At 33.9% G+C, this 27,198-nt stretch overlaps 2 protein-coding genes across 2 annotated transcripts; one reads left to right on the forward strand and one right to left on the reverse strand.

The window, feature by feature from the left end:
- Positions 1-1,321: 1,321 nt before the first annotated feature.
- Positions 1,322-3,487, forward strand: LOC111881844 (putative glycerol-3-phosphate transporter 5). Its single transcript, XM_023878234.3, has 2 exons — positions 1,322-2,555; positions 2,631-3,487. Exons 1-2 carry the CDS (start codon positions 1,571-1,573, stop codon positions 3,173-3,175), a joined length of 1,530 nt encoding a protein of 509 aa, XP_023734002.1. The 5' UTR covers positions 1,322-1,570; the 3' UTR covers positions 3,176-3,487.
- Positions 3,488-16,054: 12,567 nt separating this feature from the next.
- Positions 16,055-18,584, reverse strand: LOC111881882 (probable protein phosphatase 2C 27). Its single transcript, XM_023878265.3, has 4 exons — positions 18,269-18,584; positions 17,650-17,841; positions 17,340-17,551; positions 16,055-16,754 (listed from the first exon to the last, which is right to left on the reverse strand). Exons 1-4 carry the CDS (start codon positions 18,368-18,370, stop codon positions 16,193-16,195), a joined length of 1,068 nt encoding a protein of 355 aa, XP_023734033.1. The 5' UTR covers positions 18,371-18,584; the 3' UTR covers positions 16,055-16,192.
- Positions 18,585-27,198: the final 8,614 nt, after the last annotated feature.

The raw sequence follows: 27,198 nt of genomic DNA on the forward strand, positions 1-27,198 counted from the left end.
AAATGATGAAATTTTAACACTTTGAATAAGTTCTAACTCAATAGAAACTATTTGACGAATGATTATTGTTATATTAATCATATTAACTTATTTTATTATGACATTAGTGGTATTTACGATTTTTTTTATAATATTAGTCATATATATATTTTTTTAAAATTCAACGAATTAGAAATTAATGGTCCGCGATTAATCCTCCGATTAATCCCCGCCTGGCTGATTAATCCGTTAACCTTAGTCCACCGACTAGCTAACGTCGAACGGTTTTTTACAACTTTGATCTTACCTAAAAAGACTATTGTGCTCTTATTAATTAATTTTCTTATTTATGTATTTATTCTTTATATATGTTAAAAAATTAATAGACCATACATATGTGTATCTCCTCACCATCCTATCTTTCATCCTCCTCAACTTCTATTTCTTTTCTATTTTTAGTGATATCGACGTCTTCATCATTCCTTGTTTTTTCGGCCTTTCAACTTCGTTAAACCAACACCACAACCCATTAAAGATAAAGAGATAGTGAATTATGGTGTTGGTTCGCTAGAGTTGAAGGACCAAAAAAAGAAGAATGGTGAAGACGTCGATGTCACTAAAGATGGAAAGAAAATAGAAGTTGGTGACGATGAGAGATGAGATGATGACCGGTGAGACCTAGATTACATTTCTCAAATGTGGTTTCAGGTTTACGGTGAAAAAATACATATATGGGGGTCTATTAATTTTAAATATATCAAAAATAAATACATAAATAAGAAAATTAATTAAAAGATAAATTAATAACGGCACAATAGTCTTTTTTAGGTAAGACAATGATCAAACGCGCAACAAAAATAAATAGTAAAGACCATCCGAGTTAAAAGAAATAAGTTAGAGACCAAAAGTACAAATTCCCCCAAACGACATGGACCATTCGTTTAATTTACTTTTACTTTTCGTTTTGTTCATATCTGGGTAACTATTCTTTTTGTACACATCTTGGTAACAAACTTGTTGAAAGTGTTCACATATGACCATTATGACCTGCTGTAGCCGGATGTAACCTGCTACAACAAATCATAATGGTCATATGTGAACATTTTCAACAAATTTGTTACCGAGATGTATAAAAAAAAAAGATAGATATTCAGATATATGCAAACCAAAAAGTTAATTAGCATAATAAATCATATTTTCAAACCAAATCAACAAGAAATTATAAAAAATAACGTAGTGTTGTCTATTCTTATCTATTGTCGGTGGTACCATGAGATAAAAGTAGTGCTTGAAGGCCATATTTCGGAACCAAAAAAAAAACATAGGTTTTATATATTTTTATTTCCGCAATAAGACCATGGTAAAAGGTTTCACCTTTCAATAAAGAAACCGATTTGAAATAAAGTCAAACTTCGTCAAAATAAAAGTCAAACTTGAATTCTAAGAAATCTGCAAAATCTTGAAACACACTCTTTCCTTTTTCCCTCCCCTGTACCAGAAACTTGAATTCTAACCTACCATCCACCATCATTCCTCCATCCCAAATCCTCTGTAACACAATTCGAATCCAAATCACTGTATAATCAATTTCATGAAAGATCCAAAAACCCTAACCCTAGATCCACCACCACCACAACCACCGCCGGCCTTTTCCCTTTTTCCTACCCTCAACCCACCACAAAAGACCCTAACTTTCCACAAAATCTCCACCCTTCTCATTACATTCGTTGCCTACGCCGCCTTCCACGCCTCCCGGAAACCCCCCAGCATCGTCAAATCCGTCCTGGGTCCTGACCCCAATTCACCACAAACCGGATGGCCGCCGTTCAACTCCTCCCGCGGCCCCCACCGTCTCGGCGAGCTCGATCTAGCATTCCTATCGGCCTACGCCATTGGTATGTACTTCTCCGGTCACGTAGGCGATCGGATTGACCTTAGGGTTTTTTTAACAGTTGGGATGATCGGTAGCGGCGTTTTCACTGTACTTTTTGGATTAGGGTTTTGGCTTGATGTTCATTCGTTAAGCTATTTCATCATGATTCAGATTTGTTGCGGAGGTTTTCAGTCGATCGGGTGGCCGTGTGTGGTCGCCGTGATGGGGAATTGGTTTGGTAAATCCAAAAGAGGATTGATCATGGGTGTTTGGAATTCACATACATCCGTTGGTAATATCATCGGATCCATCATCGCATCATCCGTTCTAGGGTTCGGTTGGGGTTGGGCATTTCTGTTGCCCGGAATTCTCATCGTCATCATCTCCATTATCGTCTTCTTGTTTCTTGTCGTAAATCCCGAAACCATTGGTCTCAAATTACCCAGCGAAGAAGAAGAAGCAGAAACAGAAATCAGCACCGAAGGAATGGCATTGGTAAACCTCCAAAAAGTCGACTCAGAAGAAGACGATGATGATGACGATGAATCTACTTCAAATGGCGTTGTTTCTTCTTCACCTGCAATTGGTTTTTTAGAGGCATGGAAGCTCCCCGGAGTAGCACCATTTGCATTTTGCCTCTTCTTTTCAAAGCTCGTTGCTTACACCTTCTTATATTGGTTACCCTTTTACATTCGTAACACAGGTAAGCTTATATTCCACCATTTTTATTTTTCAACATCGATCTTCTTAAACTTACCATTCGATTTCCCATTATTAGCTGTTGCTGGTGAGCAATTATCTCATAAAACAGCTGGAATTCTCTCAACAATATTCGATATCGGAGGAGTACTCGGTGGGATTTTGGCCGGATTCATTTCCGATCAAATCGAAGCTCGTGCAGTCACATCAATCATGTTCTTGACACTATCAATTCCATCCCTAATTTTCTATCGTTTATATGGAAGCATTTCAATGTTCAACAACATTTCCTTAATGTTTTTATCTGGGTTACTTGTAAACGGGCCATATGCCCTTATTACAACAGCAGTTGCAGCCGATCTTGGGACACAAACATCGATTAATGGGAATTCCCGAGCCTTAGCCACCGTGAGTGCAATAATTGATGGGACTGGTTCGATTGGTGCAGCCCTTGGTCCACTTTTGGCTGGGTATATATCGACTAGAGGGTGGAATAGTGTATTTTTTATGCTTATATTGTCTTTATGTATAGCGGGTTTGTTGTTGATTAGGGTTGTTAGAAGTGAGATTAAAGGAAAAGTGAATGAAGGGAAATGGCTTTGGTTTAGTGCGATTGCATGTTGATGAATGGTTTTGTGATTTGAAAGCTGTTTTTTGGAGCAATGTTTGATCACATCGATTCTTCCTACAACTCCTGAGCTGACCCATCATGTAGGATGAAGCATCATGTGAGATATATCAAGTAGTTTCAACACGATCGAATGAGTATTTGTGTATTCTTTATTAGCGAAAGATGATTCTTCTTTTGCATGGGGTGTAAATCCATTCATTGTAATGTACATCTTGTCAGATATAAATGTATCATATGAAACAAGTATGTATTGAGGTATCAGTTTACTAATTATGATATTATACAAAAAAAAAATTATTAGGGCATTTTGAAAATTCTACAAAATTATTCTAGTGAAAATTGTTTTATGTTAAGATGATATTGCCGTAATTGACGTATTTGACAGATTTTTTTTCAATTACAATCTTGTAATTAGAACAAATTAAAGTGAGATACAGTAATAAAAAAAAAAAAAAAAAACAAAGGAAGAAAATACCTTTTAGAAACAAATTATTAGGAGATATAGTTTTGATTTTACTTGGACCTAATACATAGGCGGATCTATGTAGGAGCGCAGGATAGCCCGTGCTACCCTCAAATGGAAATGTTTTGAGAAAATTTTCGGTTATAGTGTAAATTTTCCGGTGTGCTATCCCTAAAATTTATAGGTGCTAGTCCTGACATTTCATTCTGGCTACGCCACTAACATAGGACATCGGTGATTAAGGTATTATTAGAATGTATAATACATCTATCCTCTCTACATGAATATATTTATAAAACCTACCCAATACAAAAATAAATAAATAAATAAAACAAACAAAAACAAAACAAAACAAAAAAAATCAAAAGACTATTTTACCCCTCTAGTTGGAATTTAAAACTAAGCAACCCTTCTGCCGAAATACTCTTCCTAATCCTAACTCTCTCCACCGCCACCTGTGGCGGCACCTCCTCCTGAAAACATATAACAACCACCGTCAAATTATCCACCACCCCTCTCTTCAACACCTCCTCCACCATCTCCTTACAACATCGCTTCACATCATTATGTTCTTCCAATATTCTCCTAACAAAATCCTCCGCATTTTGATTCCTAAAAACATCCCAAATCCCATCATTTCCAATAATCAAAAACTCATCTTTTTGAGTTAAAGTGACCATTTTAACCTCGGTTTCGGCACTTAATGGGCTAAAATTTTCAACATTTCCTTTCGGACCTTTGATGTGAAAGTTTACCTATAGCTCGAGTTATAGTAGGTTGGCAGGTCCATAGATTTTTCATTCCCTGGGCTTACAAACTTAATTATGCCCCTAGTTTTAATGCTTATCTTAGATTATATATATATATATATATATATATATATATATATATATATATATATATATATATATATATATATATATATATATATATATATATATATATATAGTGTAAGTACAAATTACTTCTATTTCACAATATTACATTATTTTTTTTATTATTATCTGTTCTTTTAAATTGAATACTTGTACCAACTAAAAATGCTAATGGTTTTTTATGAACGTCAATAACTACATAGAAAAAAGAAAAAAAAGAGAACCAACAAAAGTTTGGCAACATTATAGGTGAGGAGAAAAAGATAAATTACATATGGACTGTTCTATCCCTAACTAGCAAAACAACGTAAACACATGCTACACCTACATAAAACATAGAAATATGGCCCCAATTTTAATTTTAAGGTTAGTGTCGTTCAAAAGAAAAGAGCAGCCCAAGGACCATAAGACCTATCACGGCATCCAAAGTTAAATCTTTTATACAACCAAAGCAATTTCTTTCTTTTCTTTTTTTTTTTTTTTCTTTTTTTTTTTGTAATATTGTTTGACATAGTAGAGTAAATTACACGAATGATCTTTTAGTCTTACAGTTTTTCTCTGAAATGCTCTTTACAAAACTTTTTCCCTAAGATGGTCTCCTACGGAACAAACCTTGCACACAAATGGTCGTTACCATTAATGTACGTTAGAATAATATGTTAAGTTGAAAGAATTTTGGATAAAAACTATTTATGCTATTGAAACTTACCATTTATCAAATTTTACAAAGGGACCATTTAAAATATTACACTTTTAGTCTCTTATTTTTTCTTTTTAACATTTCGGCCCACTTTTTTCACAACTTTTTTCTTATATATTTTTTTAAATATATAAATAATTTTTGTTGTCTAGATTTTATCTATAATATTTAAATTACAATACATAATTAAAAATTTTCGTTTTCTATTTTTTATCTAAAAATATTTGAAGCGTAAAAACATCTTTTTATTACTTTTTAATTTTTATATTATGTAATTTTTAAGATTTATCTTTATTTATCTTATACCAATATATTTATTTTTATGAAAAAAACATGATATGCTATTATAAAAAATATGTTATTATAGAAATAATAGTATGTTGCTATTTTATTTTAAAAATATAAATATGTGGTTTTGAGTTAAAGATAAAAATAAGTTTCGGTTGTGAGTTCATAATATAAGTACAGTAAATTCTATATTGCTTCGATATAAAATTTTGATATTTAATTAAAAAAATATTTAGTTTATCAAATTTTGAATATATTCCTTAATAATACATAAACTTTTTGTAACACCCAGAATGAGAAAGATCAAGAAAGGAAAGAAAACTGTAAGTCAAATGGGTCAACTCGTCGAGTCCAAGGAGGAACTCGACGAGTCGGAGCGGGAACCAGGGGATCGGGTAAGTGACCAACTCGGCGATTCGGCCTCAAGGACTCGGCGAGTCCGGTCTGAAGAGGGAAAACCCTAAATCCGGGACTTTGGGCACTATTTATGCATCTTATTCTCTCAATTAGGGTTCCTTGTAGCCCCTATAGTCCAGAACCCCAAACCCTAGCCACCATAACCGTTTTTGGAGCAAGATCTACCCTTGGTGAAGTAATTTGAAGCTTGGAAGATAGGAGATTCATAGTGGTGCAAGAGGAGGCCTTGGATCCAGAGTTGGTGGAACTTTTTAGAGCATTTGGAGGTAATGAATGGTTATCCTTGGTTTTCTCCTTTTTAGATCCATCTTTCATGGAGTTTTAGGGTTTCTTTGAGAGTATGTGATGAGAAGTTGGTGCACAAGTTAGATCTGGAATTGAAACTCCAGATCTGAGCTCTATTTGGATCGAAAATGCTGAAAGCCATGTTAGTTGCTATGCAAAAGCCTTTCCCCATGAGTTGAGTTCCTTTCTAGCTTGGTTTTTGGTATTATGAGATAAGAAGCACGTAAAGTTAGCAACTTTATGTTGCTAATGGACTCTAGGAACCCATATTTATTGTTTGGAGCAAAGGAGAAGCTCTGTGACTCGAAATTATGGAAATGCATGTATGGACTCGACGAGTATGGGAGATGACTCGGCGAGTCGGGCTAGATATCAAGCTTGAGTTGCGTAGTAACTCGACGAGTCACATGGGTAGACTCGGTGAGTTGGATGAAGATAGTCAGGAACTCGACGAGTTGGAAGAACAACTTGGCGAGTCTGTTGAAGATTGCCTGGGACTCGGCAAGTCTGTTCTTGGACTTGGCAAGTCAAGTCGCGAAACCCCAAACCCTTCGAGTTAAGACTCGAATCAGTGAGTGGAGTGGGGACTCAGTGAGTAGGACAAGGCAGAACTCGGAAATCGGTAGACTCGGCGAGTCAGGAGCTGACTCGGCGAGTTGAGTCGCGAATGAAAGGATCCTGAGGGTATGAACTCGGCGAGTCAGTAGGCAGACTCGGCGAGTAGGGTTAACCTAGAAGGTTAACTTTGACCAGGACTTTGACTTTGATTAGAGTTGACTTAGTTTGACTGTTGAAGGGCAGTTGGGACTAAGTGTTATATTTGGTATTAGTAGATCGGGGAGTCATTGGAGTAGCAGTGCGGGAGTTGTCAGATAGCAGTCAGAAGGGTATCAACAAGAACTTTAGCAGTGCAGGTGAGTTTCCTTCCAGTAGGAACGGGTCTACGGCCACAATGCCGACCCGTTTAGTTAGCAGTAGTTCCGAACTTCGGTCTGATGCAGTCGTTCAGTATGCTTGGTGTCTCTGTGATTCAAGCATGCTTATGTGTTATGTGTTCCGGACTTCAATTCGATGCAGTATGCAGTATATGTGTTTATGCTAATTGATATGTGTTTATGTTATGCTATGATCAGTCAGTTCTGGACTTCGGTCCGATGCAGGGGACAAGGTCCCAGTTAGTCCGGGCTTCGGCCCGATGCAGTTTCCGAACTTCAGTCCGATGCAGGGGACAAGGTCTCAGTTAGTCCGGGTTTTGGCCTGATGCAGTTTCCGGACTTCGATCCGATGCAGGGGGCAAGGCCCTAGTTAGTCTGGGTTTCGGCCGATGCAGTTTCCGGATTTTGGTCTGATGCAGTGGGCAACGCCCAGTAAGTGTTTTATATGTTATTGTATGGTATGTGGTAGATTGGGGGAGCTCACTAAGCTTCGTGCTTACAGTTTTCAGTTTTGGTTTCAGGTACTCAGTTTTCAAAAGAGGAGCTCGAGAAGATTGCAGTGCACACACCATAACTAGTCAGCCTGGGATGTTTTACTCTGATAATAAGTTTATGTTTGAAATTAATTCTATGAAATTATGTTATGACTTATGATACGGTTTTATAAATGTGGTTTTAGTAATGTTAAAACGAAAAATTTTTAGTCGTGAAGATTGAGCCGTTACACTTTTCAAAGCAAAATTAAAAAATATTTGTTAGCTAATAGTTAACTTCGTTGCTACACATGCTAAAATAATTAATCATATGAATAATATGAAATTATATTCCGTTTAATTCATTTTATTTAATGGAAAATATTTGTTTAATGAAATTAATGTTATATTATTTTCATTTAGTTCCGTTTAATTTGACATTAATTCTGTTCAACTCATTTTATATAAATATATAAAGTATTTTTATTTTCTATTAAATAAAATGAATTAAACGAAATTAATGTAATATTATTCATATGGTTAATTATCTTAGCATTTGTTTGTAGTAACATACTTGCTAGTCGACAAACCTTTTTTTTTTTTTTTTTTTTTGCGTTGAGAAGCTTACGTCTTATTATGGAATATATTCAAAAATCGATAAAAACTAAATAATTTTTTAAAATTAAATATCAAAATTGTATATCGAAGCTCCGTTCAATATAAAATTTAGTGTCTTTATATTATAAAATCAAAACCGAAATATATTTTTATCTTTAACTCAAAACCACATATATATTTAAAATAAAATACCAATATACTATTATTTCTATAATAACGTAGTTTTATAATAACACATCATGTTTTTTTTCGTAAAAATAAATATATTTGTATAAGATAAATGAAGATAAATCTTAAAAATTACATCAACAACATCTGACACCAACCCAATTAGCGAACACCTTGAACGCCAAACAAAGGAACCATTCCGTCGACAGGACGTGCCACACCAACACAATGCGCGTCCGAAGAATTTTTTGGGTTGTGAGAATGAGAAGAGGTTGTTGATTTTTATGGTTTGTCTAATGAAAAACTCGTCATCAAATCCGCCCAATGAACTATGGTTTTTTGAACTCTTAGGGATAATTACTTGGTCACTAAGTAATTATCCAAAAATATTTGACTTTCAAATAATTTCAATTAAAAGTCCTTAAGTCTACAAGTTTCTTATTACCTAATCAAACCTTTAATTACTTAACAAACTAAACACCAAATAATATTCTCGTGTCATTAGTTGCTTATTTTTGTCCTTGCATGTAACCCAAAATGACCCTACTATTAATAATAATATTACTAATTGTTGTGACTGTGGGCACTATCTTCCAACAGGGATAGATGCAAAATGAATAATCATTGTTGTTTGATGTTGAATTATCCCAAAGTGTTTATATAAGCTTTAAAACTTGGATTCTATTTTGGCTAACCATTGTTAGCTTTGTTCTTAATGTTGGTTTTTAGTGAACATAGGATACAATACCATTTTTATATTTGGTTTTGTGTCATAAAAACCCTATATTATTGGTGTAATATGCTTACATGTTTTTAATTGATTGTCGGGGTTTGTCTCAGGTACTATGATTTCTACCATTTCTCTAAATGAGACAACCTTGAGTATTCTCACTAGGAATTCCTTTGTATAACCATATTTTGATATGTGCTCAGATTGAAAACCTTACAGAATTAGAAGAGAGCTTGGACAATTAGAAGAACACAATGTGTATTGATAGACTTTAGCACTCTATTATGATATTAGATTGTTACAACCACACTCTTTCTAAAACTCTATCTTTAACTTTGGTATTTGGGACCATTGTTTTTCCTTAAACTTAACTTAAAAACAATGTTTTGAAAATGTTATTTTAAAACTACCTTGGCGAGGGATGTTTCAATTGGTATACAACATGAGTTTAAGTGAACTATAAGTACTAGAATTAGTGCTTAGACTTAAACTATAAGTGCTGTAGTGATGTATGGCATTTAAGGATAGATGACCTTAGAAAAAGAAAGTAAGAGTTTATGTGTATATGACTATAAATGCTTAATTGTTATATTAGAGCTAACATGAAAATGACTCAAAATGGTGAACGCAAGAAGTTGTGCTCCGACAGTGGAGGAAAATAAAGTGGAAAAAATATGGAAATTAAATTTGAACCAACCTTGGTGGATACGATCCACACATTCATGATTGACATTGTTGAACACGACTCTTTTATATGGGAAACAACAATACTTTTATTAAGACACTTAAGAAGATTTTACACTTTGAGACTACTACACACTTTGCTCTCTTTGAGGCTTTCTTGGATGGTTTGGAGCAAATGAGCTCCACACCTATTTATAGGCATCTTAGGAAGGTTCTAGATACTAGTATACACTTACTACGTACCAGATAACTCTAGAACTATCTAACATACTGTATAAGCTTCCATATGTTTCTAGAATATTCTACCATGTTCTGGAGAGGTCTAGGTTGCTCCAGTGTCTTCTAGAATGATCCATAACCTTCCAGGGTCTTCCATGTCGTTCTAGAGTATTCTAGACTCTCCCGGTATATTTTGGAGTCTTCCATAGTCTTCCATAATGTTCTAGAATCTTCTGGAGCGTTCTAAAACAAGCTAAAGTCTTCTAGATAATATTTGTTCTATTAGGCTAGTGATAATCTTTAACACTCCCCCTCAGCACTAGCTCTCATTCTTCGTACCATGTTAAGCTGACAACGAAAACCTTCACATTTTCCAATACTCAGTCGTTTGGTGAACAAGTATGCTATTTGGTCATCGGTCTTGATCTGTCGCATCTCAATTTCTTCCGTCAAGACTTTCTCTCTGATAAAGTGATAATGCACTTCCACATGCTTTGTTCTAGCATGAAATACTGGATTTTCTGCTAGCCGAATTGTAGATTGGTTATCGCAGTGAAGTGGTACTGCATAGTCAACCTTTTGATGTAAGTCATCCATTAGGAATACCAACCATGTACTTTCTTGAGCTGCTACGGCCGCTGCTTTGTACTCGGCTTCTGTGGTTGACAATGATACGGTTGGTTGTCTTTTACTACACCATGATATTGGCCCCGCCCCAAGCTTGAACACATACCCAATGGTTGATCTTCAGGTATCATGGTCTCCTGCATAGTCAGCATCACAATATCCAACCAACTTAGTCTTCTCCTTTTTTTATACAAGAGACCATAGTCAATTGTACCTTTGACATATCTCAAGATCCGTCGGGCAACATCCAAATGAGGTTTCTTTGGACTTTGCATGTATCGACTCATAACTCCAACTGCATAAGCAATGTCAGGCTGAGATAAAGTTAGGTAGATAAGACTACCTACTAGTTGTCGATACATCGTTCCATCGTCCAACTCTTTTCCTTCATGAGCACATATCTTAGCATTTTGCTCTATTGGTGTTGATACTGGCTTACACTCCAACATGCCAAACTTTTGAAGTATATCTCTTGTATACTTTTGTTGGCAGAGGAACAACCTTCCTTTGTACGATCAACTTCTAGCCCCAAGAAGTGTTTAAGCTCCCCCAGCTCTTTCATTTGGAATCGTACTGATAGATTTTCTCTTGTTTGATGGATTTTTCTTTCGTCATCCCTGATGATGATCAAGTCATCCACATAAACCAACACAATAGCCAACTTCTCTTCTTTTTCTTTGATGAACAGTCTTGAGTCTGCATGTGCAACTGAATAACCACTTCGGGTAAGAAATTCAGCAATCTTACCATACCAGGCTCTTGGTGCCTGCTTTAGTCCGTAAAGAGCTTTTCTCAGCTTTCACACATGATTGGGATTAACTTTATCCTCAAATCCCTTTGGTTGGTTCATGTAGATCTCCCGGTCTAATTCTCCATGCAAGAAAGCATTATTCACATCCATCTGCCATAATTTCCAGTCTTTACTAGCTGCAAGAGCTAGCAGCACCCGTACAGTAGTTATCTTCGCCACTGGACTAAATATTTCATCATAGTCCAATCCATATTGTTGTGAGAACCCTCGAGCCACCAGACGAGCCTTGTATCTCTCAATTGATCCATTTGGGCGACACTTTATTTTATAAACCCACTTGCAGGAAATGGGTTTTATATCTCTTGGTCTTGGTACTAGTTCCCAAGTTTGATTCTGCTCTAAAGCTGTAACTTCTTCTTCCATTGCCTTCTGCGAAGCTTTATTCTTAAACGCTTCTTCATACGTCTCCGGCTCTTTAACACCATATTCTAAAATGACCGCATTAGCATATTTGGGATTAGGCTTTCAGATTCTTTCTGTCCTTCGAAGTTGTGGAGGTGACGTCTCCCTTTCATCAGCGTTACTTGTTTGAGTTACTTCTTGCTCAGTGACATCAATGTCACTTGGATCTTCAGGTGTGTCAACACTTGGCCAAATGTGTGCATTTTGCTCCCCCCTCTTTTGTTTTAGAATTTTTTCAATAATTTCCGAGTCTGGTAATACTTTCTTCTCTGATGACCACCATGAAGATGCTTCATCGAACATTACATCTCTTGAAGTGTAGTATCTTCCACTTGTTGGATCACAACACCTCCATCCTTTTCTTTGATTGTCATATCCAACAAATATACATCTGAGTGCTTTCTTGTCAAACTTGCTACATAAATGACTAGGCACAAATACGTAGCAAACGCAGCCAAATACTTGAAAGTAGCTAACAGTAGGTTTCATGTTCCATAGTGTCTCAAAGGGTGAGATGAAACCTAACCTTGGTTGGGGAAGTTTATTGATCACATGGGCAGCAGTTCACATTGCTTCAGCCCAAAATCTTCCTGGGACATTCTTCGCGTGTAGCATGCTTCGACAAATTTCTGCAAGATGTCGATTCTTTCTCTCAGCTACACCATTTTGTTGATGTGTGTTAGCACATGTGAATTGATGACGTATACCACATTCTTTCAGATAGCGATTGAATTCTTCCGAGGTGTATTCTCCTCCATTGTCTGAGTGTAGACACCGAATCTTCTTTCTCACTTCTCCTTCGACCGTTGTCTTGAATTCTGGAAACTTTGAGAATGTTTCAGATTTTTCTTTCATGAAGAAAACCCACACATATCTCGAATAATCATCAATGAACGTCACCATGTACCGCATCCCGCTAACTGATGTTTGCTTGACTGGACCGAACACATCCGAGTGAATTAACTCTAGTGATTTCTTTGCTCTAAAATTTGACCCCTTGTATGGTAATTGATGAGCTTTACCATACTGGCATCCAGCACAAACAATATCTGTTTTGACTTCAAGTTGAGGTAAGCCTTTAAGCATGGATTTCTCCATTATTACCTTCAACTTGTGATAGCCAAAATGTCCCAATCGTGCAGGCCATAGATTAGATGTCTCATTCTTTCGAGTCTTGTCTACATATGCAGACTCCGCTGAGAGCACATAGACGGACTCCACTCTCCGTCCTTCCATTGTTGGCTTTTCTGATATTTTCAGATCTCGATAGACCTTCACATCTTGTGGGCCAAACAAGACGTAGTTGCCTGACGATGTTAGTTGCGATACCGACAACAAGTTCTTCTTCATACCTGGCACGTGATAGACATTATGTAGTGACACCATGTCAGATTTATTACCAGGCATGATCGTTGTTTTTCCAATCTGAGCAATTGGAAGTCGTGCATTGTTGGCTGTGAGTACCATACGACTCCCTTTGTACTCCTTCACGTCTTGCAGTTTGTTCTGATCGCCGGTCATGTGATTGGAGCATCCTGAATCAATGATCCAGTCATTCTCATAGTTGATACACTTTCCCATCATTTCCATGAGTGCCCACTCATTCTCTTCTATGGAACATAATGCCTCAGCATCCCATTCATCCTCTATTTCCTTTTTGGAAGTTACGACATTGCTTTCCACAGACTTTTTCTTTGACCAACAATCCTTGGACATGTGGCCCCCCTTTCCACAATTGTTGCAGTTGCCTTCCAACCTCCTCCCTCGAGAACTCTTATTGTCAGTCTTTTAAGATCTCCATGGTTGTGAGGTTCCTGACTGACTCTTCCCTTTGTCAACATTTTTGTATCCTTCTTTAGAAGGTGGCTTGAAATTCCTCAGACTTTTACTTGTATAGAGTGTTTCTTCTTCACTCTTCAGTGTGATGCCTCCTATTTGCTTAGCCATAGCTTCTTGGCTGGCCAACAAATTCTTAAACTCTACAAGTGATGGTTGAACGGGCCATCCTTGTACAACAGTAACAAAGCTTCTATGATCCTCTTCATTTGAGCTTCTACAATGACGGATTGCGGATCTAGTTCAGTAATCTCCCGACATATTGACTTGACCTTGTGGAAATATTGAGCAATCGTCATGTCACGTTGTGAGATTGATAATAGCTCGTTCTCCAAAAGTTGTAGTCTCGTATCATTCTTCTTTGAGAAAAGCGTCGTAAACGTGTCCCAAGCTTCTTTCGGGGAGTTCTCATCCCGAATATGCTCTAACATCTCTTCTTCGATTGTGGTCTTCAAGGCAAACATTGCTTTGCCTGCTTTGATTTTCCATTTACGTAAAACACCATTAACGTCTTCCTCTGGTGGCGTAGTTTCGCTTCCACCAACGACCTCCCATAGATCTTGTCCTTGTAAGTAGGACTTCATACATGTTTCCCACGTTTTGTAGTTGTTGTTGTTGAATTTCTTGATTCCTCCGACGACTTGGAGATCACCCATCATGTTGGCAGTACCTCGGTAATACCAAACAAGCTAGTTTCGAAACTAAACTTGTAGAGTCACAAACTACTCACGATACAACGAGAATCACTCATTCTCACTATCAAGAAACCTTGCTATGATACCAGATTGTTGAACACGACTCTTTGTGTGGGAAACAACAAGACTTTTATTAAGACACTTGAGACATGATAGCTAAACAAGATGAGAAAGTGATTAGGAAAATGCAAGAAATTCTTGAAAGGTAAGAGACTCGACGTTAAAATAAAGCAAGGAAAGCAAGGATAGTATATGGTGAACATCATTGTAATGAAGCAAGATGTGGCAGTTATGGTGGATCATATGGTAGTGTGAAGAATGAACCTCACATGGAGAGTGCACCAATGGAGGATGAATGATGAAGAGGAAATGCATTTATAAAGATTTTAGCATGTGTAAACCACCAATGTAGAACTTTGGATTCGGTAGTGATGCACAATTGGATCATTGAGATTAAGATGTCCTTATATGCTTTCCAATGTATATATAATCAAAAGGTGAACTATCTGTAACCCCAACTTGACTATTGATCAATAATATAAGCCATATATTTCTCCCTGTCGATGTACACCATCAACCCAACGGTGAAACCACGTTAAATGCTCGTGTATTGTAATTTTTTTTGTTTGTCATTTACTTTTGTTATATCATGGTATGTGTTGCTCTCATTGTTAGACATTGTGATCGTATTTCCACATCCTAGTTTGTTATTCGTTTCGTTGTTAAGTTTAACATTTTTTTATGGGACCAAGTGTTTAATATCTCTTCGAGATATCTTTAGACTACTAAGGTAATAGTTTGGATCCACCATAGGACCCCCAACAGTAAGTGATATAATCAATTTGGGACAGGTTTAATTGGTGCATCCCTTGGTCCACTTTTGGCTGGGTATATATCGACTAGAGGGTGGAATAGTATGTTTTTATGCTTATAATGTCTTCATGTATAGCGGTTTTGTTGTTGATGAGGGTTGGAAGTGAGATAAAAAGTAAAATGAATGAAGGGAAATGGCTTCCGTTAAGTGCGAATAAATGATGATGAAGGGTTTCGTGATTTGAAACTTGTTTTTTGGAGCAGTTTTAGATGTTCGATGAGCACATCGAACATCCGAAACTGCTATCAGAATCTTAGTTTTGTTGTTGTTTGTTATCTTTCTGACAGCTCCTGAGTTGTTCCATATGATCAAGTAGTTTCTACACATTGTAATACATCGTATAGATATTGAATAAGTATTTGTGTATTGTTTATGATCGAAAGATGATTCTTAACTTATTCATCGGGTGTAAATTCATTTATTGTAATATGAATCATGTCGGATATAAATATATCATGTGAAACAATAATGTTTTAAAATATTGATTTACTAGTTATATATAGTATTATTCAAAAATATTATTAGGGCGTCTTGAAAAATCTACAAATGTTGCAGTGAAAAGTGTTTTATAATAAGATAATGTTGTTATAATGAAACTTTTTTCCAAATACAGTGTTGTAATAGTAAGAACAAACTAACGTGTCATACTATTATAATTGAACAAACAGATAAAAGTACGTTTTAAAAACCAATTATTAGCCATATATATATAGTATTGAATTTACTTGGACCTAATAGAATGTATAATACGACTTCTATTGCACAAAACACATGTGATTAAGACATTATTCATCTCAAATTAACAAAATCATTATCCATTTACAAATTGTTTCTCTTCTCTACATCAATATATTCACAAAACCTACCCAACACACAAAAACAAAAGAGAAAAAAAAGACCATTTTACCCCTCAAGAGTCGAGATGGAATTTAATATTAAGCAACCCTTCCGCCGAAATACTCCTCCTAACCCTACCTCTCTCCACCACCACTTGCGGCGGCACTTCCGCCTGAAAACACACAACCACCACCGTCAAATTATCCACCGCCCCTCTCTTCAACGCCTCCTCCACCATCTCCTTACAACACCGCTTCACATCATTATGTTCTTGCAATCTTCTCCTAACAAAATCCACAGCATTTTGATTCCTAAAAACATCCCAAATCCCATCACTTCCAATTATCAAAAACTCATCTTCTTGAGTCAAAGTGACCATTTTAACCTCCGGTTCAGCACTTAATGGGCCACAATTGTCACCAATTCCTTTCAGACCTTTTATGTGAAAGTTACCTATAGCTCGAGTCACACCTAATTGACCATTTAAGTAGCCATCTTCTATGAAGCCACCTAAAGATTCGACACGTGTCCTTTCTTTGTGACAACATGGACGGTGGTCTCTTGACATCTCCAAAGCTAATCCATGGCGGGAAAGAACCGCCCTACAATCTCCGGCGTTGGCCACAAGTAGAGATCTGACAAGAAATAGCAACATACTTTCATCAGCATTACACATGTATGTCCTATGTGGTGGATGATAGAAATTATTGTCTCATTTTAAGAAACATGTTTTACTTGTGTAAACATGAAATGATAAAATATGTCTTAATAAAATTAAAGTTTGATGCTATAGTTATAAAATTCAGTGATATATCACACATGTATGTCCTATGTGGATGATGATATTGTAAAGAAACATGTTAATTTTTGTCATGTCATCATAATTCAAATCAACATGTTACTTATTGTTATAATGAGTATATTTTGTAATGTACAATGGTCTAATAAGAAATAACTTGAATGTACAATGTTTTAATAAGAAAAATTGAAAATATAATGCTCTAATAAGAATAAAAAATGGAAACCACATTGCTATTTCTTGAATTTTACCCGTTGCAAAAACATGGTTTTTTGAAAAATCTACCTAACTATAGCAAATTCATTCAAGTACAAAATAAAAATAAAATAAAATAAAATCACTGCTATAGTTATGTAGATTTTCTAATTAATGGTCTAAGAAAACAAAAAAGAAAATAAATAAAAGTACATGACTGACTAACCTCCCAAAGATCATAGCAGTAAGAGCAGTTGTGCCAGAAGATAGAGAGCGTTCAATAGAACATGACTTTGCAAATTCAGCATCTGTTTCCATAAATGATCTCATGATAACTTTCTCAAGCTCTAATGGAAAATTAGCATCTTCAATTATGATTCTTGGTAATTGATCTCGAACAAAATGTGATGCCCCCTTTCCTCCATGCCCATCAAACACCTTTTCCCCAAAAAGAAAAAAAAAACGATCGTTACTCTTGAAGATCTTCAAGTTCTTTGAAAAGAAGCTAAATTTATAGATAAAAAGTAAGAACTTACGCCATAGAATGAGACAATTTCTTTGTGGGAGACTTCATCACCGAAATTTTGAGCTAGATTTGGAATGCAAATGTGTGTATCCTCCATGTATGAACGACTTCCGATATCAGACCAGTCTCCAGATCGAAGAACAGGGATGAAATTACCCTGTTTTTCATGTGTAACAACTGCATTCTCACCGATGCTATCCATCTGATGAAAACGAACAAAATCATGTAAAACCCTAGAATTAATCAGAATTCGAATCAAATTAACTTCTGATAAAACATAATTGAACTCATGGAAATTCAAAGTTTCTCCAAAAAAAAGGGATCAAACATGTAGAAATTAGTAAGATCTAATAAAGAAACATTGGGAAGGAACTTCATGACAGATCGAGAAAAAGTTGGCCCTACAAGGACAACTACAAGTTGGCCCAAAATTGAAAAGTCAGCACTTTCATTAATTAGATTTAAAAAGCTGACGATAATCTCGAAATAAACAAAACCCAGTTTGAATTATCAAAACTACGAAGAACCCACGAAGGAATTTGGTTCAAAAGGTTGAAAATCGAAGAAAAGCATATGATCGAACGGGTTGTAGACAAACAATATGTTGAAGAAAGGAATAAAGTAGTTACCGGAAAAGAATTTGAAAGAGTAATCTGATCGGAAGCAAGCTGTGCGCTGCTATCTTCTGCTGAATGGCTTAGATTATCCTTGTCTGTGTCGTGCACACACATATTAATGGATGAATTTGAGATCGGTTTGTAAGTAGAAGTAAATTGCTTTTGTCTCTCAAAGAAACAACGAAAAACACAGAGATGAAACTGGATCAAGAAATGTCTTCTGCTGTAGACTTTCTTTGCGGGTGTGTGGACACTGGGAGAGAGAAAGGGAAGAAGAGGCGAGAGGACGATGGTGGTAGTTCTGCTTTCTGGTAGATTATGTATTTCCAACGTTTTATTTGACAACTATAGTCTATATATATACATTAATTAAATGTTAATGATTGAATATTTAATATATGGCAATATAAATACAAGCCATTATATTCTACAACTTTTTTATGACTCAACCGTTAAATTTTAGTTTGGTTAATAAAACCATTTATTTTTGAAAGAGTTTTTTATTGCGATTGTTGTGACTATTATTTTTGATATAACATATGTCAAAATTAATATGACATTTCATTAAACTATATATGTATTTTCTAAAATATTAATGTCATTTTAATTTTCTGAAATAGTTTTTCATTCACCATATTAAAATGACAAACAAAAAACCAATTCAGAAAGTAAGATGATATTTCATAGAATATATGTTACCTTTTACACTGGGAAAAAATTGTCTCTAGTTGACCGAAAATAAAATATACACATAAAAACACAAAAAATATAATGGATTTTATGTCTATTATCATATAATATTAATAGATCCAAAGTAAAAAATCAGAAAAAAGAAAGAATTAAAATTTAAACTAATTAAAATTCAGAAAAGAAAATTAAATGTCAATGTTTAAATATTAATTAAATAAATATAAAGTAAAAGTATTGTGAACACTTGATAAATTTTGAATTGACAAAAGTAATATTGAAAAAGAAAAAGTATGATGCTTGGTAAATAGAGAATCATGGTAATTCTGAATAAGTAAATAAGTGATCAGAGTGTGTATAGTGGAATTTTGTTTAACAAAATAAATGTTTTTATTGATCTAAATAAAATACAATGTTAAACGGTAATAAATAAAAAATTCGAACATAGTAATTTTGTGCGGATTGCTCTATTTATTAATAAATCCAGAATTATAAAAAGATATTAAATTTATGCTACATATCTTTAGAGAACACAATATAAAAACTAAAAATCATTTTGTTTCCTCGAAGATCAGTGCGAACACTAGTGTTTGAATTTGAAACTTCTAGTATTATCACCGATCGTCCATTGAGTATAACAATTGATTTTGGTTAATGATGGTATCCAACATTTTACGGATTAATTTCATAGGATTCTAAACAATTATTACATGTGGACAAACCAACTAAAATTATTCATTTCATGTGTTAGGTGCATGACTTTTACCACCTTGGACATCCATTAGGCTTTTTCAATAGTTATATTATTAATTTTAAAGTCTTTTCCTATGCTAACAAATATCGTAATTGCTTTCTTATTAAAATCACAATAGGTAACCTTTTTTAGATGATAAAGAAGTAGTGGGTTCAGAATTGTTTTTCGATGAGGACATTGCAATGGCCCGGCTAAATATACCGGGTCAGGAGCCGATATATTTGGCATATGGTCTTTGTACGGCTGAATATACCTACGCCATCTAACATATCATCAAGTAATGATTTTTTGTGTGTAATTGTTTATTACAATCGACCATTCAATTTCAGCTTCAATATCATTCGTTTTTGTGTCTATAAGTTTAAAGCAATTTCATCTTTTGGCTCTTCAATTTCTATATAATCATCATTACCATGTTCATTACCATGTATATCATCATTTTCATCATGGTTAGATGTAATATTATCAACATCACCTAAATTCTATTAATTTGTTGGATCAATATAATAAATTTGTGGTTCTAGCGACGATTGATGTGGAAATACCAGCTTTTGATATGGAAACATGGTGTAAAATCTAGTCTTAAATTTATATACTGACCTACCAATTTTATGGATTATTACACAGCTAGACAAATGTACCTAATCGTATGGCAATATAGTTTTTGTAAGACTGAATCGTCGAACTCTAGGGGAATTAATATCATTCAGTTCACAAACTCTAATTATCAGTTAACTAAAAACATCAAAGTAAAAGAGGAAATTTGTTTAACTAAGAAACTAAAAACAAAAAAAAAAAAAAAATCTGATTTGCAAACATATAAATAAATGTAATTTTATTTGACTCGAACCTCATTCAGTTATGGTTGATTACAAAGTGCAATTAAATATTAGATATTGTTCACCGATTCCTAGTGTGGTTAAGCCTTTTGGTCTGATTCTAACCTTAATGATGTTAAGGATATGAACTCAATGCTCATGATGTTAATTAATCTCTATTATCAAATTTTAGTTCGTATCATGCAAGATTTAATTTGAATTGATCTCAATGGTCATGATAATCAATTGGTGCACAAGATGGTAAATTCACACACATTAAAGTTAATTACTTTATAGCCTAACTTTATGATTTGGTCCATCTCTAGTCATAATTGTCTTAATAGTCATAAAACAACTATGATTCAAGCAAACACAATCAAATTGCTCGTCTAGATTATATTAACTCAGCAACAGACAATAAAGATACAAACTTTAACACATAACGGTTTTTGATTAAACAGTCAATAAATTGAGCAACTAATAGTATCCAAATAGAAATCAAACCATGAATTTGAGGGTTTATTTACATTTAAACAAAAAGAAAGGGTAATTAGCCCAAAATCTGAAACAACGAACATAAGGAAATCATAATAGCTTGCTAAATATAGACAATAAAGCAAACCAAACACATCCCTAATGATTATGCTCTTGATCCTTTAGATTCCTACTCCTAGTCAGTTTTTCAGCCTTGAAATCAGTTTTTGGACTTTGAAAATGACTCCTCTATGTTGTATCTCTAGTGTGTATCCTCTTTAGTTCAAAGACAAAGGTGTATTTATAGTTTTTCTGCCAATGTAGAACATGGTGCGTAAGTGCAAATGTCTTCGTACAACTATAAGTCTCCTATGTGGCGCATGTTATGTATATACACGAAATGTTCGCTTCAACTCATCATTGATTCCCGCTTGATGTGTTCTTGAAAGATCTAGTATGCCTAAGAGTCATTAGAGAATGATATTGCTAATAATATATGATCCTAGAGGGTCACACCATCTAGCAAGTTACCGACAATTGATTATTTATTAGTATAATTTGATTATTAATAAATATATCAACACTTGTATTTAATTGAAAAATTATTATTTCATGGAAATAATGTTTTACTAATTGAGAATTTATTATTTGTGGAAATAATATTTATTGGATAAATAACAACTTATGAAATATATCATACAGTATGATTATTTATAAGTTATATTTATATCTTAATAAACTAGTTCAATTTATATAAAATACTCCCCCGTCCCAAAATTATTATCCACATTTGACTTTTTAAGTTTCTTTTGTTCAACTTTGACCTCAAATAATATACTTTTTGATATATATATATATATATATATATATATATATATATATATATATATATATATATATATGCAAGATATATAAAGAGATTGTTTTTTAAATGTATTTTCATTGTTATAAGTTTCATAAAAAATTATATAACACAAATAAAGTTTATGGTCAAAGTTGACATAAAAAAACTTTAAAAGTCAAACGTGGACAATAATTTTTAGGACGGAGGGAGTATAGTTTATATAAAATAAGCTTGTTGCATTTTGATGCCAGACAAAGCTCCTTTGTTGCTTCACCTTTGAACATATATTTGATATATATTTCAAGGCTTGTGAACAACAAATTACAAGTGAATACTAGTATGTTTTGATGGTTCTACTCTTGCTTGGTGGATACTTGTAGAGAACTCTTGCTTTAGAGTTTCATGCCACACTTCATCAAATTCCAACCTCCCATGAGGATCAAATTCTTCAAAGGTTGTTATGTTTTCCCTTCTATGGTTGTTTTAATCTTTCTAACTCTTGCAAAATGGTCCTTGGTGTGTAAAATAGTTTTAGTTGTATTCAACATTTTTAAAGCTTTCGTTGTCATTTTTACCGGTTGTGAAACCAGATTTTTGAATAAAAACCCAACAATTGGTATCAGAGACATTTTTGCAAGATTAGTTAGATTATTTATTTAGTTGATGAAATCTTTGTTTTTGGAAAACATGGATGATTTTCTCTTTGCAAGAAAAATCCATACAAATTAATTTTCTATGACAACTTTAAAATGTTTATAATTTCTATTTTTTGACCAAAAGTTTACATGCATCTTTCTGGTCATAAAGTTGTCTTAGAAAAACAAAAAGTTGTTCTATATATTTTTGATTATATATATATATATATATATATATATATATATATATATATATTATATATATATATATATATGATGTGCATAAACTAGTCATGGACCTTTGTGTTGTTGCATGTGTTGATTTATTTAAAATGGTTGTAACTATTTATTTATTCATATGGTATGTAATAATTAAATATATAGTTTTCTTTTGTTCATTTTTGTAAGTAATAGATTAGTTTTAGAAATAGTTTATTTTTATAAAAAAAAAAAATATAACAAAAATAAAGATGGTGACCATTTTGAAGATCAAAAGTTTATAAAGTTAATTTTATTAAAGTTTCTCAAACTTTATAAAATTATTTTTATAAACTTGCTACAAGGTGTTGAAGCAAGTGGGAGCACATGAAGATTTTACAAGATAAATGTCCCTTATGTCCCTTTAGGAATGGACTTGATAATTTTATGATGGCTCACAAAATTATTACTAGTTAATGGCTTAGTTTATGCACATATGTTATAATTGTTATGCATGCTTGTGTTGTTTTATGTTTATGTTATTATTATTATGTTATGGTTGATAAATTAGTTTTTCAAATCCAAAATAATAGTTGAACATAAATAAACATCACGGTGAGTTTGGTTTTAATGAAATTTACCTTTTAACATAAGATGCTAAAAATAGTTTTACAATAAAACAAGCTTTATCGTTAAACCTAGTAACTTGTAAAATTTCGGGATTAAAATTATATAAGTTTAAAATAGAGATTTATAAACTTATCAAACTCCAACCCTTATTTTATAAAATGAAGTTTTATTAAAAGGTTTCCAAACGCTCTAAAGTTCTCAAACGATATAACTTAATACTAGTTAGTAATTTAAAACTTTGATCGTGTCAATTATATAAAACCGGGTTTTATATATTATATATAGAACATTGTTAAAAATGTGATTTTAACATCAAATAAGTTTTTAAAGTATACCATGATTTATTGAATGCATGCAATAACCATGATATGCCTTGTTTTTTAAACTAAAATTATAAAAACATCAAAGACCCCTTACAAACCTCAAATCAATGCAATCCTTTTTAAAGAACACTCACACGTATCTTGTATGCACTGGTGGGATAAAGAATACCTAACCACTTGGTGTTATCTTTTGATGGTCGAGGTGTTTTCGCGATTTCTATAACCAAATTATAGGCCGATTACACAAGTTTTTCAAATTGGACGATTTGATTGGAAATCTCTTGTGATAAAGGATACCTAAGCAAGAGAGTTCCGAGGCACAGATGAGATCAAACATATCTAATTAAATTTGTTATTAGCGATCCCATAAATCTAGGAATTATATATAGTAGTATATAATTGATAATCGATATCTATCGGGTTAAATTCGGATGAATGAGATAAATAATAACTAACCATTTATTTGTTTTGCAACTTGGATCCTAGACTTTAATAATTAATGTTTTTCAAAAAATAAAAGGGTATTAATTATTAAAGATTAAATATTAAAAATACTAAATGAATTTTTTTAAAATTTTGTAGATATATAATCCACTCTCGTAACCATGAAATGTCATTTCTCTTTAAATGACTTAATGAAACAATAACATTCAGTAGATACAACTTTAATGAATGAGTTCATGTATTAAGAGACAATCTCATGAGAGATGTGAAATTGTATAACTTAAAGGTCCTAATCGTAAACAAATTACTTTGAGCAATAGACCTAAATATGTTACCTAGTAAAGGCATAATTGTGATTCTCAAGATGCTTCTAACATCATACTAGGAACAATTCATGACTTCTAGGAAGTTTTGGATAGTTTATATATATATATATATATATATATATATATATATATATATATATATGATAATATAACAGGTTAAACAATATTCCAATAAATATAGTGATATTTTGCTGGAATAGTGCAACGATGAAAGAGTCACCTTGTGTGATCTAGAAGGCCCATGTTTTATGGAATAAATACCTTTAAGCCCAAGAAATCCAATAAGGCCCACATAGATGGATCTTGTTTCTTTTGTGAAGAAACTAGACACTGGTAGAGGAACTGTTCCTCTTATCTAGAAAGAAAGTCTAGAAGAGACTAGTACTTCAGGTATCTATCGGATAGAACTCATACTTTTTGAGTAACACTCAAGTACTTGGTGCTTAAATGTTAATATAGTATTTGTAACTTGATTGCAAATATTTATAGAAGAGTAACTAGCTGAGCACAAGCAAGTTGGAACTACACTCTTGAAGTTTAGTTTATTATTTATGCTTAGAACATAAATTGCTTGTAATATAAAACAATGTTTGTTTTGGAACAATGTATGTTTTAAATTTAGCATGTCTAAATATTTATGTCTCAGTTATTTATTTAAATGTTTGATTATTTACTAGATCTTTTTTCATAACGATAATGAAGAGAATTGTTATCGAGATTTACGAAAACAAAATTTGATTTGAGTGATTGAAGAGTTAGGACATGAAGAGTAAATATTAATCAGATCTTATATTGATGAAGACTGATTACAGAATAAGTAGAAAGGATATTTGCGTTTCCGAAAGTTATCCTCTACTTCTATCCTCAGTCCCTATTTATAGGGAACATGAGTATACAAAAAATATACTAAGTCTAAACATTACACTTCGCACAAATATGACTTATTAAAATAACATAAACATGCAAAACTATACAAACACAATATTCGACTTTTACAATTTTGCTTCTACAATCTCCCCCTTTGTAAACAGTCGAAGCTATTCAGTCCATAAGCTTTTGAACAACAGAGTGAATTGTCTTTCGCACCTCTCCATACCAGGAAATCACCTTCTTGAGATCCTTCTTGTCTCCTTCATTGTTCTTCTTGCAATTGTTCATACGAACAATAAAGTGCGTATATTGCGAAGAAGTATATCTTTCCACCTCTGAGACTTTAAACAAGAATTTCTTAGGCTTCCCCTTCGTATCTCTTCCTGAAAACACCATGGCGAAAGGTTTCAGGCATATTTCCCCAACAACATATTTTGATAATGCTGATTGAGATAAAGTTTCTTCCCAAGGAACATTCACTTCTCTTCCCACTACAGTCGCCAATTCTTCATCAGTAAGAGCCAAACAATCGAAGTAATTGTCGATGTATGTCTTAACATGTGCGAAGCCTATCTTGAACACTTCAGTCTCAGAGCCTTTGAGCTTATTCTCTTCTATATGCTTCAAAATCAGAGCCACTTGAATCAAATCATTGCAGTTCATCAGAGGAAAATCAGCTACAGTGAAGTCATACTGCTTGTTGTCTGCTCGAATAACAAAATAACGGAAATTTTGTAGCATGTCTTCAAACAATGTATCTTTCTTGATTGTTAGCACCTTTTTGATCTTCATTAAAGACCAAACTTCATCCGGATTCTTCCCCAATACAGCATGAAATCTGATTTTCATGTGTATATAATCATCAGGATTATCAAACTTCTCGCTAATCTTGTACTGAGCAGTAATGAAGAGTAGTTCGTTGATTGGAAAATCTAGTTGACAATTGTCTGAATTTGCAATATCATAACTTCTCTTTGGCTTCTTCTCGAATTCATACATTTCCCTCCCCACAACTTTTGACTTTATGGTTTCGTAAGAGTACAACTTCGTAGAATCTCCTTTGTTCATCGTGGGAGGATCACTTGCCCTTTGCCTCATGATGCTTTGTACTTGCCTCATCCTTTCCAACTCTGCCTCAGCCTCAGCTTTCTTCTCCTCCTTCGATTTTTCGTACAATATCCCTTTTCCTTTTCCCACTACATCTGTTTGAGGTTTTGAACTCGAACCTCCTTCTTTTTCCCCAATAGAAATTCCTTTGGCAATCGGTTTTGTGGTTATTGTAGTTGAGGAAATTGGATTCGTAAGTATGGGAAGAGTAGTTTTAAGCTAGGTAGGTATAACTTTTCCCACTGTCTTCACATCCTCCTCTTTACTTAAATTCTTCTCTCCCCCTTGCACCCCTATGAAAGCAGGTGGGGCACTCTTCGGTAGTAAAGAGGTAAAATTGGCGATTGGTGCAAGAGTTTTTTGAATTGCTTGTTCTAAAGTATTAACCTTTAGAGACAAGAACTCAGGAGTGAGAATTTGTGTAGATGAAGATTGCGAAACCACCGTTTTGAGCTTAGTCACCAACTTGATCAGCTGATCAAACTTCTCCTGGGTTTCTTTGTTATTAGCTTCAAGGATAGGAACATCAACAACCTTTTGCACTTTTGAAGAAACCTCATCAATCTTCTTTTGAACTTCGACATTTTGAGAATTAATATCCTTGAGCTCCTTCGCAAGTTCGGTTTTCAACTCTTCAAGCTTAAAGTTGACATCCTCCCGAACTTTCTTCACATCCTATACAAAGAGAACATGACGTTCTTTTGCAACAGTTTTCAAATCCTAGACCACCGAAGAGAAATTACTCCCTTGAGCTTTAATGCGAAGCTCATTATTTTTATCAGACTGATCAACCTCCTCCATTATACGCTTCTCAGCACCTTTAAGCATTATA

This window comes from Lactuca sativa, chromosome 5, assembly GCF_002870075.4.
Source record: "Lactuca sativa cultivar Salinas chromosome 5, Lsat_Salinas_v11, whole genome shotgun sequence".
NCBI lineage: Eukaryota > Viridiplantae > Streptophyta > Magnoliopsida > Asterales > Asteraceae > Lactuca > Lactuca sativa.